The following is a 19,260-nucleotide window of genomic DNA, read 5'->3' as shown; positions in this document are numbered from 1 at the left end:
TTACAAATATTTTGGTCTTTTTGCATGTATTCCTTACAACTATTGCAGCTTTTGTATTCATATCATCAATAATAATAATAATACATATGAGGTTTTTTTCTCCTTTAGTATAGAGAAAGTTAGTTGATCTAAAATTTTATTGTAATATATCACCCTATTTTCTCCCGGCCTTAATTTACTTCAAATTTAGTTATTTATATAAAAGTCATACTTAGGTCCTTTGTCCAAGTATTGTAAAGGTTACACACAAAAGGAATTGATTTTTGATAATTAAATTATGAGATATTTTCTTTCGAATGACATAGAGTAACAATATGTAAAAATAGAATTTTTAAAAATATAAGATCAAAGAAATGCTTAAGATTTCAAGAGGCGCAATTTTGGATCCAATCACAAAATTTCAAAATTTGTACTAGAACCCTAAAGTTGATTTTTTATACCTTGAGAATTTAAATTTGTAGATATTTGTAATGACTTCAAATAAGAGTTATTTGCTTATTTACATGTAATATCTTAAGTAAATAAAGTCTATTTAAATGATATTATATATAAGTAGGAAGACTAAGGATAAAATTATAATTTTGTCCCAACCTCCCAACCGACCATACTCCTCTCTTGCTGCCTTAGCTCCTCTATAGATACCCATACCCTAAGGATATGAAAAGAGGAGAGCAAAAATTATATGTAAAACAAAATAAAAACAATTAAATATAGAAATATAAAAAGACCATTTATAATATTTTCACATTATCAGATATTTTGAGATATCCATTGTTTAAAACAGCTGACAAAATATCACGATTTTCGAGTACTTGTCGCATAGGCTACAGGTTCATTTGGTTTTATTACTCCCATATGCAAAAGGTCCGGATCCGATCTATTAATCAGTGAGAGTGAGAGAGAGAGAGAAAGAAAGAGGGAGAGAAGAATTCTAGCCGTTCTCTCTCTCTCTCTCTCTGAGCCATGGCCTCCGTTTTCAAACTCACGACACACCCTTCTCTCCCCACGCCTACATCACCACACTCACAAACCAGACTCCACCTCCCTCGCCCCAACACTATCACCATCCTCAGAAGCACCAGACCTCCAACAAGCCTTCTCTCCTCTTCCTCCACCCCTCACATCTTCAGCCACCCATCTGGGTTGCTCCTGGAGATGTGCACAGACATGAGGGAGCTCTACCAATTCCTCCCTCTCGTCATCAAGAACGGCCTCGACACCGACCCCCTGTTTCAAACCAAGCTCCTCAGCCTCTTCTCTAGATTCGGAACCATGCACCACGCAGACCTCGTCTTCCGCCGAGCCGACCACACCAAGGACGAGTTATGGCACTCCATGCTCAAGGGTCACTCCAAAAACTCCTCACTAGACGCCGCCTTTGCTCTCTTTTGTAGAATGAGATGCTTCGGGGTGCAACCCGTCGTCTACAACTTCACCTATCTACTGAAAAACTGCTGCAACCGATTGGACCTCAGACGTGGAAAACAGATTCATGGGCAATTGATCTCATGTGGGTTCGAGTCGAATGTGTTCGCCATGACTGCGGTTGTTAATATGTACGCTAAATGCGGTCAGATTTGCGATGCACATAAAATGTTTGATAGAATGCCTGAGAGAGATGTTGTCGCTTGGAATGCCCTTGTTGCTGGGTACGCGCAAAATGGGTTTCCTTTGAGAGCTTTGGAGATGGTTGGCTTGTTGAAAAGTGAAGGAATGGTCCCTGACTCGATCACTATTGTAAGCGTCCTTCCTGCTTGTGCGGACACTGGGTGCTTGAAGCTGGCCAAGTCAATTCATGGGTATGCTTTCAGACTCGGGTTTGAGTTTCTCGTCAATGTAGCGACAGCAATTGTCGATGTTTATTCAAAATGTGGACACGTCAAGAAAGCTAGGTTGGTGTTTGATCGGATGCCAGAGAGGAATGTTGTCTCTTGGAACACGATGATTGATGGTTATACTCGTAGCGGTGATTCTGAGGAAGCCTTGAAAATGTTCCAATGGATGCAGGCTGAAGGAGTACAGGTGACAGATGTGACATTTATGGCCGTGCTGCATGCTTGTGCCAGCCTGGGTGATTTGGAACAAGGAAGATATGTTCATGAGTTAATTGTCCAGAATGGGTTTGATTCAGATGTTTCTGTTAATAACTCATTGATTGCTATGTACTCCAAATGTAAGAGAACAGATCTTGCTGCTGAAATATTTGAGAAGTTGCAAAAGAAGACTCCGGTTTCATGGAATGCTATAATATCCGGCTATACTCAAAATGAACGTGTGAATGATGCACTAAATCTCTTCTGTGAGATGCAAAAAGAGAATTTGAAACCAGACTCTTTCACATTGGTCAGCATCATCCCTGCAATTGCTAACTTGTCTGTTCTACGCACAAGCAAATGGGTTCATGGCCTTGCTATTAGACTGTGCCTCCATAGGAATGTATATGTCATGACTGCTTTGGTTGACATGTATGCAAAGTCTGGTGGTATTAAGATTGCACGCAGATTATTTGACATGACAGATGAACGGCACGTGACGAGTTGGAATGCTATGATAGATGGCTATGGTACCCATGGCCTTGGTGAAGATGCAGTTTCCCTGTTCTACCAGATGCAAAAGACCCCTGTTAAGCCTAACGACATCACCTTCCTGTGTGTTCTTTCTGCTTGTGGCCACTCTGGTCTAGTGGATCAAGGGAGTCAAATTTTCTCCAGCATGACAAGAGACTATGGTATACTGCCTCAGATGGATCACTATGCCACAATGGTAGATTTGTTTGGTCGTGCTGGACTTCTTGACAAAGCTTGGGATTTCATCGAAGCAATGCCTATCGAACCAGGAATCAGTGTCTATGGTGCTTTACTTGGTGCATGCAAGATTCACCAGAATGTTGAGCTGGGAGAGAAGGCAGCAATGAGACTTTTTGAATTAGAGCCAGAAGAGGGCGGATATCATGTTTTGTTGGCTAACATATATGCAACAGCTTCAATGTGGGATGCCGTAGCTAGGGTGAGGAACATGATGGAGAAGAAAGGGCTCCAAAAGTTGCCAGGTTGCACCTTGATCCAGCTTAAGAATGAAGTTCACACATTCTACTCCGGTGGCACATCGCACCCTCAAACTGAAATGATCTACAAAGCGCTGGAAGAGTTGATGATCAAGATAAAAGCTGCAGGCTATGTGCCCGATACAAACTCGGCGCATGATGTAGAAGACTATGTCAAAGAACAACTTCTTTATACCCACAGTGAAAAACTGGCCATCACTTTTGGGCTTATCAACACCAGCCCAGGGACCACCATCCATATCCGGAAGAACCTGCGTGTCTGTGGTGACTGCCATAATGCTACTAAGTTCATCTCAAAAGTTACTGGTCGAGAAATTATTGTTAGGGATATGCACCGGTTCCATCATTTCAAGGATGGCTACTGTTCTTGCGGGGATTACTGGTAAACGTGGTTGGGCATGTCATGTTGATTGTTATCTGGTTTGCTTTTAAGATGGGACGGCCATTTTGTTTGAGAACTACTTTTGGCCCTGACATTCTCATCCATCTTGATCTCATTGACCCACCATCTGGAGGAGCAGAAACAAAACATATTCTTGTATGCATATATGCAACCATGTGTGGAGAGAGTATTGAATCAGGCTGTCCTAAATCTACATTCTGTACAGCAAGATGTATAAGTTGGGTTGGTTGGACTGTGGGAGTTACGAACCCTTTCTCCTGAATTCAACTGTTCTGATTGAACGAGTTAACTTCATGTACTACTTTTCCTTGGAGAATCACACATTGGGCCATTTGCAGCAGATTACAAAACTTGAAGTCGTTCACCCAAAAATGCTGCTGCTAGTTGAATTTCTGCGATGGATGGGGCAGAGTAGGAAGTGCATTGTTGAAGAGGACTTATAATTTCATCAACTGTTCTGATTGAACGAGTTAACTTCATGGACTACTTTTCCTTGGAGAATCCCACTTTGGGCCATTTGCAGCAGATCACCGAAGAATACTGCTGCTAATTGAATTTCTGCGATAGACGGGGTGGTTACGATAGAACATGAATCAGGTTATGGTGGATGGGGACCTCAATCAGAATTAGACAAATGGTCCTACTACTACCTGAATCTATTATGGGATTTGATGTTCATTGAAGAATATCGTTTCTGGACAGAAACACCGCATTAAAGCTGTGTAGTAGTCTGGTGATTTCTATGTTGAAAACCAACAATCAAAAGCATGTATCCTGCCAAGCCAGTTTTCTCTGGCGTACCAGCACGCTCAGTGATTTGTTTGAGCAATAATTCAGGATAGAACATGAATCAGGTTATGGTGGATGGGGACCTCAATCAGAATTAGACAAATGGTCTACTACTACCTGAATCTGTTATGGGATTTGATGTTCATTGAAGAATATCGTTTCTGGACAGAAACACCGCATTAAAGCTGTGTAGTAGTCTGGTGATTTCTATGTTGAAAACCAACAATCAAAAGCATGTATCCTGCCAAGCCAGTTTTCTCTGGCGTACCAGCACGCTCAGTGATTTGTTTGAGCAATAATTCAGGCTATTGCACTTAGTTGCCGTTGTATTACGTTCTATGAAAATAAATTCTAACTAGTACATTTCTTTTACACTAGATGTCTTACTTGGTCGTGCTCTCGGTTTCTTTTTCTCCTTTTTACAGCATTTATGTGCCTGATGCATGTTTCATCATGACATTTTGTATCAAACTTAGGAGACCTGATGAACATTGTACTAAAGTGAAATGGAACGTACGGCAGCTTGCTTCCGTACTGATCTTGGTGTGTTGTGGAACCGCTATATACCAGTTTTAACTTAATCTCTGTGGAGGTTGTATGACCAACTATTCTTGGGAATGAATGCCTCTTATATAATAGGGAAGCGAGAGGGGAAAAAGAAAAAAGAGAGAGAAAGGGTAACATAGACATTTTACATTGATATACTCGGGATTTTAAAACTGAGAACCATATGCGTCTGCCGGGAGTCGAACCCGGGTCTATTGCTTGGAAGGCAATTATCCTAACCGTTGGACTACAAACGCAAGTTGGTGAAAATATACCTCATTTTTAAGTCTAAATGCAACTAATAAGATCCTTGTCCCATACGGGCAAGAGAGCGGACTTTTTTGTTTCACCATCAACGGATCTATGCAGTCCAATCAGAGCCGGCTTAATCCTTACTCCTTATCAGGTACACATGGATCCAGTGGGTCTTGGAGTCTTCAATCCATTGGTTGCCCTTCATACAGAAGGCTACCATGATATGCTGCATGCGTTTGGTCATTTTAGGAACACATCTAGCCAGGGTAGCAAGGATTTTGTAGATGGATTTTATAATCTTCTTATAGATATGCTATGAGCCATGTATATAATCTAATGAGCAAATATCTGAGAACGGCCTACTGCTAGGTAGTTCACCAGACCAGAATGGGCTTGGATCTAAATTAATGGAGCCTTGCCAGACTGGCCTAACCTAGGCCTCCTATCATAGAGTCTCATTAGATTATAGCTTGACTTTTGGCCCTAAGCCCAATTAAAGCCTGACTTAAGCAATGACATAGTAATACTTCTCTGTCATGACCTGACTTTCATTTTCTTCATGTTTGCTGGTGGTGTCATAGTGGAAGCTTGGGACACAGACCAGTGTCTTTAAGTCGTTTATGATGCGTCCTGCTCTGTTTGCAAGCTAACTGGAATATGGATACCCAATATTGCAGCCTCCACAACATAGCCAGCTTCAAGCACGTACATGATCAAGCTCATCTCTTGAGAAATGGAACTCTTGAGAGTGAGAGGAGATCCAGTGATCGGACCAAGTACCCCGCAAAGGTACTCTGTCCAATCAATGGATTCCACACACCCAGTCATTGAAGAAGCGGCCCCATTGTGAGGGTGGGATGCGCGGCATCCAAAGTACATTTGCAATATATTTGAAAGAGAGCCCCAAGGTGTTTGTCATATTGGGATGGGGCCTAAGCCGCTAGGCATGTGGTCTAGGTTCAAATCCCATGGACGTCACCCCTAAGCAAGACAAAGCGTGGAGACTCTTTGGGGGCAAGGGGTAAGCTTTCAAAGTTTTATGCTACTAGGACAACGGTCGTAAGTACGGCAAGCAAAGCTAGCACAACTAGGTCTTTGATCCTAGAGTAGTTTCTTTGAGTAAAAATGAAAAAATATACTCAGAGAGTACTGAATCTGCACACTATGAGATGCTGAGGATTTCATTAGACAATTGATTGCGCCTCATAATTTAGGGTACATTTTAAAAGAATAGCATTTCATTGGACAATTAGCTTTCCAACGCAATAAATTGTTCGTCAAAACTCTTCCGAACGAAGGAGATACAAACGTTTTACTGGTCGGATGTCTGGCCTAAAAGTTGTAATTCCAGGTTTATGCATTTGGATTGGACTAAACCGGATCACCTGAATCTTTACACCCGTTATTTTTCTTGCATAAATTTAATAAAACCCAGAATAAAATATACTGCTAAGTCTGATATATTTTAACTGAGACAAATAACACTTTTTTTCAACCGTTTGACCAAAAAAATATGTCTGTCTCGCTCATTTTACCAATACAAAACATTATTTCTTTTCTGAGAAACTGAGTTTTTATGAAAAACCCGATTTTCAAGAGTTTTTTTTTTTGGAAAAATTATTCTTTTTTCATGGATATTTAAATCTAGTTTAAGCCAATGTTTAATTAGGAGGGTTTGATCATGGTCTAAACTCATGAAAAATCATTGGAATTCATGCCAAGAATTTCTTTTTTGCAAGAAAAACATAAATCACCTACCTTAAATCGTCGAAAAACAATATTGAAGTCATACATGTATGCGATTTGCAAAAGCCAGCCAGGTACCCTGGTAGATTCCTCTTCTTGCAACCATATTTTCACCATTAATGAAGGTTGATCCTCCCTTAAGAATAAGAAGGAGAAGAAGAAGAAGACGAAGAAGAAGAAGGGAGAGAGAGCATTGAAGAAAGAGAGAGTCCAAACCAAATAAAAAGGGGCGTGAGCTCTCCTTTTGTAGGTTCTAGCTTTCTCTTTATTTTTTTGTGTTTTTTTTTGTTCATTTAATCATGATGTCAATTTAGGGGACGTTCCACCTACGTTGCCTATGGGAGTCTATACTACATGGACACCCTCTTAATCAAGAGGGCCCACTACCCTCTTGATTTCAACTTTCCATAAAAAGAAGACCTCTCTTTCTCTTTCTTGAAACTTTTCATCTCACTATTATTTTATTTTATTTTATTTTATTTTATTTTGACTTCAGTTTTTCAGCCCATGCATTTCATGTGATGTGTGCGAAAGCATATGATATTTGATCAAAAGCACAAGGTTCACACAATGAACACAAAGAAGTTTTAATGTAGTTCCTCTCACAATTTTACTTATATGGTTGGTTTTTCTTTAATCAATATTTTAATGCATATGTTTACATAATGGAGTCCCATTCGACATGGAATACTTATATTATGGTTTACACAGTTTTTAGATAGATTTCTATTCAACATTAGAAACAACCCAAATCCCCAATACAAGCATTTTACTCGGCTTAGTCAACAAGGCCTAGACACATTTTATTTTCAAACAATAATGGCCAGTTTGTTTCATTTTCATTAAATGGAACATCTCTTCATATAAAGTGGCAAATTTTTCTTAAAAGCCATGCCCAGCGTGTCCTTGTCATGAGAGTTTTTTTCTTCCATATGGTGAGATGTGTAAAAGATTTTTCATGTATTATTAAATCTTTTACCTTTGATTTATCTCTTGATTCATACTTACCATTGGTGATTCACACGATTTTGGTTTTAGATTGCCTTGATTCATTGCATTGTTCACTTACCATAAACGGCTCATCATACGGTTTTGGTTATATTGGTAACCTCCTCTCATTTATTTTTTTCATCTTACATAAAAGAGAATAGAAATTTAAACATGTAAGGATTGACAAAATGAACTGTCATGTATGGCCTTGGAAGCATACAATGTGTACACTTAGTGGTTATATATATAAAGTAATAATTTAAGTCCACATTAGCCACCATACAACGTTGTCATGTACATGACAGAAGAACCCCTTTTTATTTTAGGTATTTACTCTCTATTTAGTTCATGGGTCCAGCCCTTGTTGGGCCCTTCTAGAGTTCTCTAAAAACGGGCGTCACCCCTTAGGAGGCTTTCTTTTAGAATTTGGAAAGTTTGACTTTCCCACCCTTTTTCTTGGTGTTTAGCAACTTTCAATTTAATCTTTATTTAAAATTTATTTTTGTTTTTATCGATTTAAAACTTTAAATAGGATGCCACAGGATGGGATGGCCTACCTATGGACTCCTATCATTTTATAAATTATAGTTATTTTTTTGAAATTAATTCTATGAAATTCAAATTAAATTCTTTCTAAATTAAATTAGAATGCTTCATAAATTAATTCAAAATTCACATGCAATACCAATGCATGTAATTTAATTAAATTTTATTAATATATTTTCAAATTTTTAAGCATCTAAATTATTTATTTTTAATTAGTTTCACTAAGGCTAACTCTGAATTTTACAAAAAATATGATTCAAAATTCTAAATTCATTTTAAATTGTACTTAAATTCTAAATATCATTTAAGCTTAAATTAACTTTGAATTTCAATTAAATTCAAGTTCAAATCTTTATAAATTCAAATGTAAACATCTATTTATTTCTTAAGGGTTAATTCAAATTCTTTAGAAATAATTTTTTAAAAATTTGAACCTCAATGGGGTCGATGAGATCCAGGGGCGTGTAGGGGTTTCTTTCACATATTAATAATTTTTTCTAAACCATATAAACCCTATAGCATTATCATTATAAAAATTTTCTTCTGAAAATATCATTTTCTCAATAATGCACTTCGAAAATGTTTCCTACTCGGGTCAGCAAGACCTATTGTCATATTGACTATCTGATTTCATTTTGGTTTCGTATATTAGGTTTCAAACTTAAATTAACATTTGATTAAGTCTCAAATCTAATTATAATGTTCGAGACATATTTATTAAATCTGAATTCAAATCTAAATTTGATCTAAATTCAAATTTTTGAATTAGAATTCAGATTGATTTTTGAAATTAAAATCAAAATTCAATAAGATTTCATATTAAAATATATACTTAGTTCGAATCCTGACTAATATTGAAACTCGAATTAAGATCCAGTTAGGTTCAACTTAAACTCATATTAGATCCGATAAAAATCACAACCCTGATTCAGAATAAATTCTTAAATCAAACTTTATTCTAATTCCCAAATAATACTTGAATTATAATTTAATTTATAGCTTAATTTTGAATAATATTTTAGCCTTAATTTACTATTATTTCTAACAAAGTATCGAAAAATTATGGGTTTTACAGACGACATCGATGAGAGCATTGAAACCTTGATGACAAGTATGTCGATGTCGTCAGGGTGTATCTTGGTCTTCTTGAAGAGCTTATCCTGTGTATGGATGAAGGCCACATCCATCTAGCCAAGCCAGAGTTGAGTGATGATATATCAAGCTCCTTGCCTTCTATTATGTCGCTTGGACCATATGTTTCTTCACCAAGGCCAGAGCCCACTTTGATCTTTAAGAGGAATTTAAAGAACTCCAGATAGAAGTTCTTGTTCCTCTGTATGATCTCTCCACAAAAATTCAGTGTTGAACTTTCTATCATCTGATGATTTGAAACATACATAGTCAAGGAGGTAACACTGTTGGCTCACTCTTTTATTGTAGGCCTTCAGTATGAGTACAAACAATTGGAAAATGAACACAGTTAGAAGTACCCAAAATATGGGACTCAAAGACAAGATAGCAAAGAGTTCCTCCATGGGTATGCTTGAGAGAGAGAGAGAGAGGCTTGTGGTGTGAATTGTGAAATGAAGTGCTTGACACTCAATTCGCATATGAGGAAACATGCGAAGTAGGTGGACATGTGATGGATGAATCAAATATTGATTCCAAACCCAACCTACTCCCTAAGCCTGAAAGATGCCTCCCTTCTTGGGCTTCCCGAGGGACAATTAAGAGGTTGTCCTTGTCCTTTTTCTGCATGACCATTTGGTAATAATTGGTAGATACTAAAATGTTTAACGTCTTTCAAAGGGGGTAATATTTTGGGTTTTTTCTTGTTTTTACCTGTATTTTTTTATTATCTCTATTACTACCCTTTTTCCTTTGAGTTTTTACAATTATTGGTGGAGCGAAGTGAAGCGAGTTATGGCAGATTATGTTTCGAGATGCTTAACTTGCCAATAAGTCAAGATAGAACACTAGATACTTGACAAGTTATTACAGCAGATTGAGATTCCATAGTGAAAATGAGAAAAAATTATGATGGATTTTTTAGTTGGCTTTCTCAGGACTCGCAAAGGTAACAATGCTATTTCAATGATTGTCGATAGACTCACTAAATCAATACACTTTTGGCCAATCAGATTTAGTCGATCATTGAAAAGTTTAGCGGATTTATACATCAAGGAGATCGTGCGACTACATAGAGTACCTCTATCAATCATCTTTGAACAAGATTCATGATTTACTTCTAAGTTCTAGTGCCACATGTAGAAAGCTTGTTGAAGTTTAGTATGACCTTTCATCTTCAAACAGATGGTCAGTCTGAGAGGACGATTCATACATTGAAGGATATGCTTAAAGCATGTATATTGGATTGAAAGAGTGATTGGGACAGGCATGTTATGTTGGCACTTACAATAATAGTTATCGTGAGAGTATTGAGATGACACCCTATGAGGTCCTGCATGGATGATTATGTAGATCACCGATCTATTAAGACAAGATTGGTGCGTAGAATTTGGACACACCCATGGTGATAAAGCATTATCACTGAGCATGTACGTAAGATTCATGACAAATTACTGACGGCCCAGAGTAGGTAGGAGAGCTATGCAGACCGATGACGTCGACACCTCACATTCAAGGTAGATGATTTTGTTTTTGTGTGAGTTTCTCCTACTAAGAGTGTGTTTAGATTTGGCAAGAAAAGGAAACTCAGTCCTTAATATATTGGATCCTTTAAGGTTTTAAAGAAAATAGGTTCAACGACTTATCGAATGAAGTTACCACCTCAGTATGTAAAGATTGATTATGTACGTCGACAACATTATGGTATAGAAGAATGTACTTGAGAATCGGAAGCTGTGATGCAGGAAAAATACTTCTACTTGTTCGAGTAGTGGTTGTATCGATTTTCAGGGATGAAATTCTTTTTAAGAGGAGATGTAATGCCTGTATTTTTTTGACAATTATTTAAATAAATAAAAATGAATTTTATGTCTAATTTAAGAATTTTTATTTATTCAAGTATGCATTGGGATTACAATTAATTGGGTTTACTGCCCTAACTCAGCATTAGCATTCAGACTCCAACCCACGGGTCCATATGTTGAGACATCAGCTACCTTCCACTCTTTGAAAGGCTGCCAATCCAAAAGCCCTTTAAACATTACCAATGCATGTGATTCAGTCTCAGCATCCAAGTTACATGATTGTAAGGAAGTGGGTTGTTTATCCCCGTTCATTTTATTTTTTAATGACATCACTAGTTTACACGCCTTGAAATGGTGATGAGGCCTCTTATGACCCCATTTGCTGTTCCACAAAATTCGATAGCCATAAATGCACTAAAATTTTTCTACCTCTAAACACCTGAGCACCCATGCAAATGCTAATGTTGTTCATAGTTCAAGCAAGGGAGTCCAATTATTTGGCTACATTGAACGCATGATTTGCGCAGATCATGACTTGCAGGCTATTTTTGGTAGGCAGGCCAAAACGAGGAAGATGATCGGCCTGAACTCAGGTCACCAGAATCAGGCGAGGGACTTTGCATTAGACACACCACCTGCAGTCATTGCCTCAGTTCCAACTACGAGGAGCCATCATCAATCGTCGGTTCTCGAGAGGCCTCTGCTCCACATTTCTAGTAGCAGCCTCCCAAGAAAGGGAAGTTCGAATGGCCCAATGAACGTGAGAGAACAACCCCTCAAAATTGATTTTAAAATGAGGGAAGGGGGTGCGTCCAAAGCAGGTTATATGTTTCCCCCCGAACAGGGCAGTTAGCTACATCTCATGATCGGGGGTCCCAAAGAGCACCACGTATGTAAGCATGTGCATCTCGTATCCCCATGTTTGTCAGCATTAATTAGCGTTGGAGTTTGATGCGATTGCAAAGACTTAAGTACCCTCTCCTCCATTGGTGCAAAAAAAAATGACGGTTCTTGAAAAGGAGTGGTTGTAAAGACTTAAGTGCCCCGAAGATGATTATTTAAGACCCAGTCTCTGCACTGCAGGATTATCCGAGAAAGAAATCTCCCCTGGAGGAGGTCATGAACATCAACCCTCTCACTCTCTCTCTCCCTTCTATTTCTGCTTCTGTGCACATCCATTAGAAGATCATACATTGCTCCATCAAGCACCGACTGACCTGTACATTGACTGTTGTGGAGCCTGATTCAGAGTTTTTACCCTTACAGGAGGAGGGTTTGGGGGCTCCTCCCAGCGTGGATATCATCATTCAACTAAATGAGTTGTAGATCCTGATTTAGAGTTTTTACCCTTACAAGAGAGGGGTAAAACCTCATCTCACTCTCTCTCCCTTCTCTCTCTACTTCTGTGCACATCCAACATTTCTCCATCAAACACCGACTGACCTGCACACTAACTGTAGCATCGTTCAATTTGATGAGTTGTGGAGCTTGATTTAGAGTTTTTGCCCTTACAGGAGGGGGGTTTGGGGGCTCCTCCCAGCGTGGGTAGCATCATTCAACTTGAAGAGTTGTGGAGTCTGATTCAAAGTTTTTACCCATTCATATTTTAAGGCATTAGATCTCATTTTTGAACATCCACGCATGTACAGTTTGCTTTCATCATGTTCAGTTGCTTTCTAGATTATACTTTGAATTCTGGTGCATTTTAGATCTATCGATTTGTATGTAACCAGAGCTCATTTTAATCTGAATTTTTTACTTCAACTTCATGCATATGTCTTCATGCTCTCCACCAAAAATCAGATCATTCTGAGTTTGTTTGATCCACTTTAAAAATCGAGATTCAAAACCTGTTATTTTGCATCGTTAGGATTTTAGCAGAATCAGGACCAACTTGCGGAAGTGATTTCTCCCTAACCAGAGATGATCTTTCCGATCCGTAAAAAAAGTTATTTTCTAATATGAATCTAGTTTCTTCATACCAAATTTCAGCGATTTCTATGGTGTTTTCATACCCGTTTCGGGTAAAAAACCATAACCCTGTCACCCTGTGTCATTTTAACAAACTCAGATTTTGATCCTTTTGTTTGAATTTTATTTTCCTAATTGGAGATCATTTTTCAGTTCTGTAAAATGGGTTCTCTTCGTTTATGTGTCTAGTTCATCCCTGTAAATTTTCAGAATTTTTCATGGTCAATTACTATTTTATTTTGATTAAATACCATAACCTTGTATCCAGATTTTATAAATGTTCTGATTTTGGCCCCCATATCATGACTGTTGTAGCACTTCTTCAACAAATCGTTATTTGATTGGCAATATTCTTCAGCAAATTGTTGTTATAATTTTTTTGAGTCTCTAATGAGTCTCTACTATGATTTGTAGTATTTTTGGGTCTCCAACGAGCCTCACAATGATTTATAGTGTTGTCCGATCTTTTAACTATGATTTATAGTGCTTTGGGGTCTCCAACGAGCCCCACAATGATTTGTAGTGTTTTTCGGTCTTTTAACTATGATTTATAGTATTTTCGGGTCTCTAACGAGACCCACAATGATTTATAGTGTTGCTGGACCTCGCTATAGCGATTTGTAGTGTTTCTCGATAAACACTACAACGATTTGTGATACAAATCGCTATCCGAATTAGGACCAACTTGTCAGGGCCATATCTCCCTAACCAAAGATCGGATTTCAAATCCGTAAAAAGTGGTGTCTTAGTTATGAAGTCTAGTTTATTCCTGTAAATTTTCAGCGATTTCTATGGTCATTTGATACCCCATTTGGATCTAAAACCAGACCCCTATCAGTCTACCTTATTTGAGTGACATAGGTTTTTATTTCATTTTGTAAGAGTCATATCTCCCCAACGGAAGATCATTTTCCAAATCCGTAAAAAGGGTTTTCTTCCTCTATGTGTTTAGTTTATATTTGGAAAGTTTTATAACTTTTTATGCTCATTTGATATTTCAAACCTGTTAAAAATCGAGACACATAGAGGAAGTTTCAAACTTTTTAAGTTTTATAACATTTTATAACATGTCTCGGTTTTTAACAGGTTTAAAATATCAAATTAGCGTAAAAAGTTATAAAACTTTCAAGATATAAACTAGACACATAGAGAAAGAAAACCCTTTTTACGGATTTGAAAAATGATCTTCCGTTGGGGAGATATGACTTACAAAATGAAATAAAAACCTATGTCACTCAAATAAGGCAGACTGATAGGGGTCTGATTTTAGATCCAAATGGGGTATCAAATTACCATAGAAATTGCTAAAAATTTACAGAAATAAACTAGACTTCATAACGAAGACACCACTTTTTACGGATTTGAAATCCGATCTTTGGTTAGGGAGATATGGCCCTGACAAGTTGGTCCTGATTCGGATAGCGATTTGTATCACAAATCGCTATAGTGTTTAGCGAGAAACACTACAAATCGCTATAGCGAGGTCCAGCAATACTATAAATCGCTGTGGGTCTCGTTAGAGACCCGAAAATACTATAAATCATAGTTAAAAGACCAAAAAATACTACAAATCATTATGGGGCTCATTGGAGACCCCAAAGCACTATAAATCATAGTTAAATGACCGGACAACACTATAAATCATTGTGAGGCTCGTTGGAGACCCAAAAATACTACAAATCATAGTAGGAACTCATTAGAGACTCAAAAAATCATATCAACAATTTGCTGAAGAATATTACCAATCAAATAACGATTTGTTGAAGAAGTGCTACAACAGTCATGATATGGGGGCCAAAATTAGAACATTTATAAAATCTTGATACAAGGTTCTGGTATTTAATCAAAATAAAATAGTAATTGACCATGAAAAATTCTGAAAATTTACAGGGATGAACTAGACACATAAACGAAGAGAACCCGTTTTACAGAACTGAAAAATGATCTCTCATTAGGAAAATAAAATTCAAACAAAATGGATCAAAATCTGAGCTATTAAAATGACACAGGGTGACAGGGTTATGGTTTTTGACCCAAAACTGGTATGACAACAACATAGAAATCGCTGAAATTTGGTATGAACAAACTAGATTTAATTTAGAAAACAACCCTTTTTACGGATCGGAAAGATCGTCTCTGGTTAGGGAGAAATCACTTCCGCAAGTTGGTCCTGATTCTGCTAAAATCCTGACGGTGCAAAATAACAGGTTTTGAATCTCGATTTTTAAAGTGAGTCAAACAAACTCAGAATGATCTGATTTTTGGTGGAGAGCATGATGACATATGCATGAAGTTGCAGTAAAAAATTCAGATTAAAATGAGCTCTGGTTACATACAAATCGATAGATCTAAATTACACCAGAATTCAAAGTATAATCTAGAAAAAAACTGAACATGATGAAAGCAAACTACACATGCGTGGATGTTCAAACATGAGATCTAATGCCTTAAAATATGAATGGGTAAAAACTTTGAATCAGACTCCACAACTCATCAAGTTGAATGATGCTACCCACGCTGGGAGGAGCCCTCAGACCCCCCTTTTCTGTAAGGGTAAAAACTTTGAATTAGACTCCACAACTCTTCAAGTTGAATGATGCTACCCACGTTGGGAGGAGCCCTCAGACCCCTCTCCTATAAGGGTAAAAACTCTGAATCAGGATCTACAACTCATTTAGTTAAATGATGCTACCCACGCTGGGATGAACCCCCGGACCCCCCTCCTGTAAGGGCAAAAACTCTAAATCAGGCACATAAGTAGAGAGAGAAGGGAGAAAGAGTGAGAGAGTTGGTGTTCGTGGCCTTCTCCAGAAGGAACCCTTTACCTCCCTTGATTTCTTCTCTAGAGAGAGAGAGGGTTTTACAGTGTTTTACGAAGAAGGAAGAAGAAGAAGATGACGATGGAGCAATGTAGGATCGTCTGTTGGATGTGCACAGAAGTAGAGAGAGAAGGGAGAGAGAGTGAGAGGGTTGATGTTCATGGCCTTCTCCAGGAAGAACTCTTTGTTTCCCTTGATTTCTTCTCTAGAGAGAGAGAGGGTTTTACAGTGTTTTGCAGAGAAAGAAGAAGAAGACATGTTTGTCCTTTTTTTGAACAGAAAAAGAAGAAGACTTTGAAGAGTCAACATCATCCTCAACTTTCTGGATGGAGGACATGTTTGTCCTTTTTTTGAACTGTTTGTTTTTTCTTTTTTTGAATGAAGAGCATTTTTGTCATTTTCTCAAACCATCACTTTATGAGAAGAATAGCAAGAAAGGGTACTTAAGTCTTTGCAACAACACCAGAGTCCGATGCAAAGTTATGTCAACATACACGGGAATACGAGCCCCATGTGCTTCTATACGTGGTGCTCATTCAAAGCCCCGAACACAGACGTGGGATTCAGTGAATCATCGGGGGCGAACATACACCACCCTCTCGGGTGCGTCGGTTACTGTTTGGGACGACCATGGTAACTCTATTATTTTTTTTACTACCTTTCCAAGTTAGATACAATTGGACGGAGACACATAACAATCCCTCTTGAAGTGTCCTTATTTCTCCCCCAAGCAACAAATCTGATTGACCCTCCTCAAATATCACATGTGCTGGCACCTCTCCCACGTAGGGGTGGGCATCAGGCCAGCCCGGCCCCACCTGTTAATGGACCAGCCGGCGGGGTAAACAGCTCGACCCGTTTACTAACACGCCGAGTTTTAGCCCGGTTCTCAATGTGCCCGAGTTTGAAGAGAAGCCCATGGTCAGGCCCCTTAGCGCAATGGGCCAATGTGAAGCGAGTTAGGTCTGGCCCTAAAATGCATAAATACAACAACAGCAACAACTACGCCTTCATCCCAAAACAATTGGGGTCGGCGATATGAACCAACAAAGAAAATCATTATGGGTCTTCCACATGAATCCTTCCCCTCCATTCATTTCTATCCAATGCCATGTCCTAACGAGAGAATAACAAGTTCTCATGCAACTAATTGCTAATTAGTGCAACTAATTAAACAAATAGTAATAATTAAAAAAAATAGCAAGTTCACATGCAACTAATTATGTAAATAATAATAGTTATCCAAGTTACTATGTAATAGTTAATTTTTAAAAATTTATATAATTAAAAAAATAATAAATAACTCTGGCCGATCGGACTGGCCCGAGCTCGGCCCAAGTATATAACGGGCTGAGTTTCAGCAGGGTACCCAATGGACCCAGGCCTAAAATCATGGCTCATTGCCTAGGTCGGCTTGGCCCATCGAGCTGCCAAGCCGGTTGACCATCCCTACTCCCACGCACTCTTCTTGGGAGCCATATCAGATAATGGAGGACGCACCTAGCACCCCTTCCCTAAATAGAATATGTGGTCCATTTGGATGCTTCTCAAATGTTTTGCAGAAATTTCTAGGTTGCATATGAATGAGAGAAAAACACAGAGTGGTGTTAAATGACCCCTCAAGTGATTTGTAGGGTGATGACTATGGATATCTTTAATTATCAAACTGGGTCTTTGCCACTAATCGAGGGAAGTGCATTAGAGTGGAGTAGAGGATTGTATCAGGACTAAGGTCCAGAATTGTGCGGCACACATGCTATTGAGGCTTGGGAGAGTGCTTTATATCATTCCTTCCCGTGTTCATTTTTTGCTGATTTTCAGGATGCCAAAGAAAGTTGAAAAACGTTTGATTGCTATTCTACAACATTTCATCTGGTTGGGCAATTAATGTTGAAGGCAAATCCAATTCCTTGGTGAGTTGGTCGACCAATGCTCGCCGGATCATTCACGGGAGATTGACAATCAAAAACCTCAATCTGTTGAATATCGTTGGCGGTTTTGGTGCATTTGCAGTAATGAGGGTAGGATTGCTGTCATGTTTTCAGGAAATTATGCTTTGGAGTGTCTCGTCTCGCTCATGGAACTGGGCAGAGTGTAGGTTTCTGCCCTAGTAGCCTTATCCGAGTTGAGGTGGGCGATGGTAAAGCTCGACCCTTTTTTGGCAGTATGTTTCTTGGCTCCGTGATGCGTTCCCTGACCTCTATGAGGCTGTTAGGCAGAAGTTTCTATGAATACAACAGGTATGGTCATTGCAGGAAGGAGGTTGGCGTTACGCTCTCCCTTGCGCACAGAGGACTGTTGGCTTGAGATCCGGATAACACCCTTGCAGAGACGCTGGCCTCATCCCTTCAATCCGGCATTTCCTATTTGTGATTATTTCCCCCCTGACAGAGACTATTGTCCTTATCCTCTCCATCCTAATCTTTTGTATATGTAACCGTGAGAGGCTGTAGCTCATCATCATCTTTTGAAAAAATAAAAGAGAGTCTTTGCACCGATGATGTAGGCTTCCATAGTCGAACCACGTAACTTCTCCTCGTCTGCGATACATCTTGCTGTTTAACAGTTGGGATGTCAAGGGAGCCCTGGTTAGCTGTTTTTCAGCAGTGGTACTCCCGGATGAGAGCAATATCACATTAATCTCTTCAGTAACGCCAGGATAAAATCATGGTTTTCTTTGGCCAAGGCTGGTGAATTCAGCTCCTCCCTGCTGTACCGCTCCTTGGGTACACCTCTTTACAAGAGATTCAATATTTTTGGCACCTTCCTCGCAAGAAATGAATGAGACAAATTCCAATAAGGAGTTCTTCAGATGAACGGCATTGAAAGGGTTTAAAATGGCGGCTCACAACGAGCGATTCGTGTATGCCTCTCATGGATGTCGTTCATCTTGTAAACGTACGAATGATAACCACAAGTATGCATCTCTCTCATGCATAGATGGATGATACAATTTCTAGGACGCTTCACGGTTTAATCAATTCTATTCTTGCACATTTGGATTACTATAGCTAAGAAACACTGACTTTGAAGCCGTCATTAATTTGACCATAAAAAAATATCTTTAACGTTTCCGCTTTATCACCATCGAACTGAATCGGTCACAAAACCGAATCGACAGAATCGGCCTCATTCATGACGAATTGGGGTTGGGTCGCCCATTTTTTTTTTTTGGTAATTATAAATTTCAATTTATCA

The 19,260-nt window shown here is 38.7% G+C and overlaps 1 protein-coding gene and 1 non-coding gene across 2 annotated transcripts; one reads left to right on the top strand and one right to left on the bottom strand.

Moving 5' to 3' along the window:
* Positions 1-923: 923 nt before the first annotated feature.
* Positions 924-4,299, top strand: LOC149823433 (pentatricopeptide repeat-containing protein At1g11290, chloroplastic-like). The gene has a single exon (XM_090020050.1). The coding sequence runs from the start codon at positions 964-966 to the stop codon at positions 3,448-3,450; it is 2,487 nt and encodes an 828-aa protein (XP_089876176.1). The 5' UTR covers positions 924-963; the 3' UTR covers positions 3,451-4,299.
* Positions 4,300-4,987: 688 nt separating this feature from the next.
* Positions 4,988-5,059, bottom strand: TRNAG-UCC (transfer RNA glycine (anticodon UCC)). Its single transcript has one exon. It is a non-coding gene; the product is annotated as a tRNA-Gly (tRNA).
* Positions 5,060-19,260: the final 14,201 nt, after the last annotated feature.

Source organism: Nuphar pumila, chromosome 10 (assembly GCF_984573655.1).
Source record: "Nuphar pumila chromosome 10, dmNupPumi1.hap1.1, whole genome shotgun sequence".
NCBI classification, from domain to species: domain Eukaryota; kingdom Viridiplantae; phylum Streptophyta; class Magnoliopsida; order Nymphaeales; family Nymphaeaceae; genus Nuphar; species Nuphar pumila.
Note: the sequence above shows the minus strand (reverse complement) of the source record. Positions and strands in the feature narration are given on the sequence as shown.

What these genes read in the sequence shown, in the direction of transcription:
- LOC149823433 (XM_090020050.1), top strand. Translation starts at nt 964, where the DNA reads ATGGCCTCCGTTTTCAAACTCACGACACACCCTTCTCTCCCCACGCCT.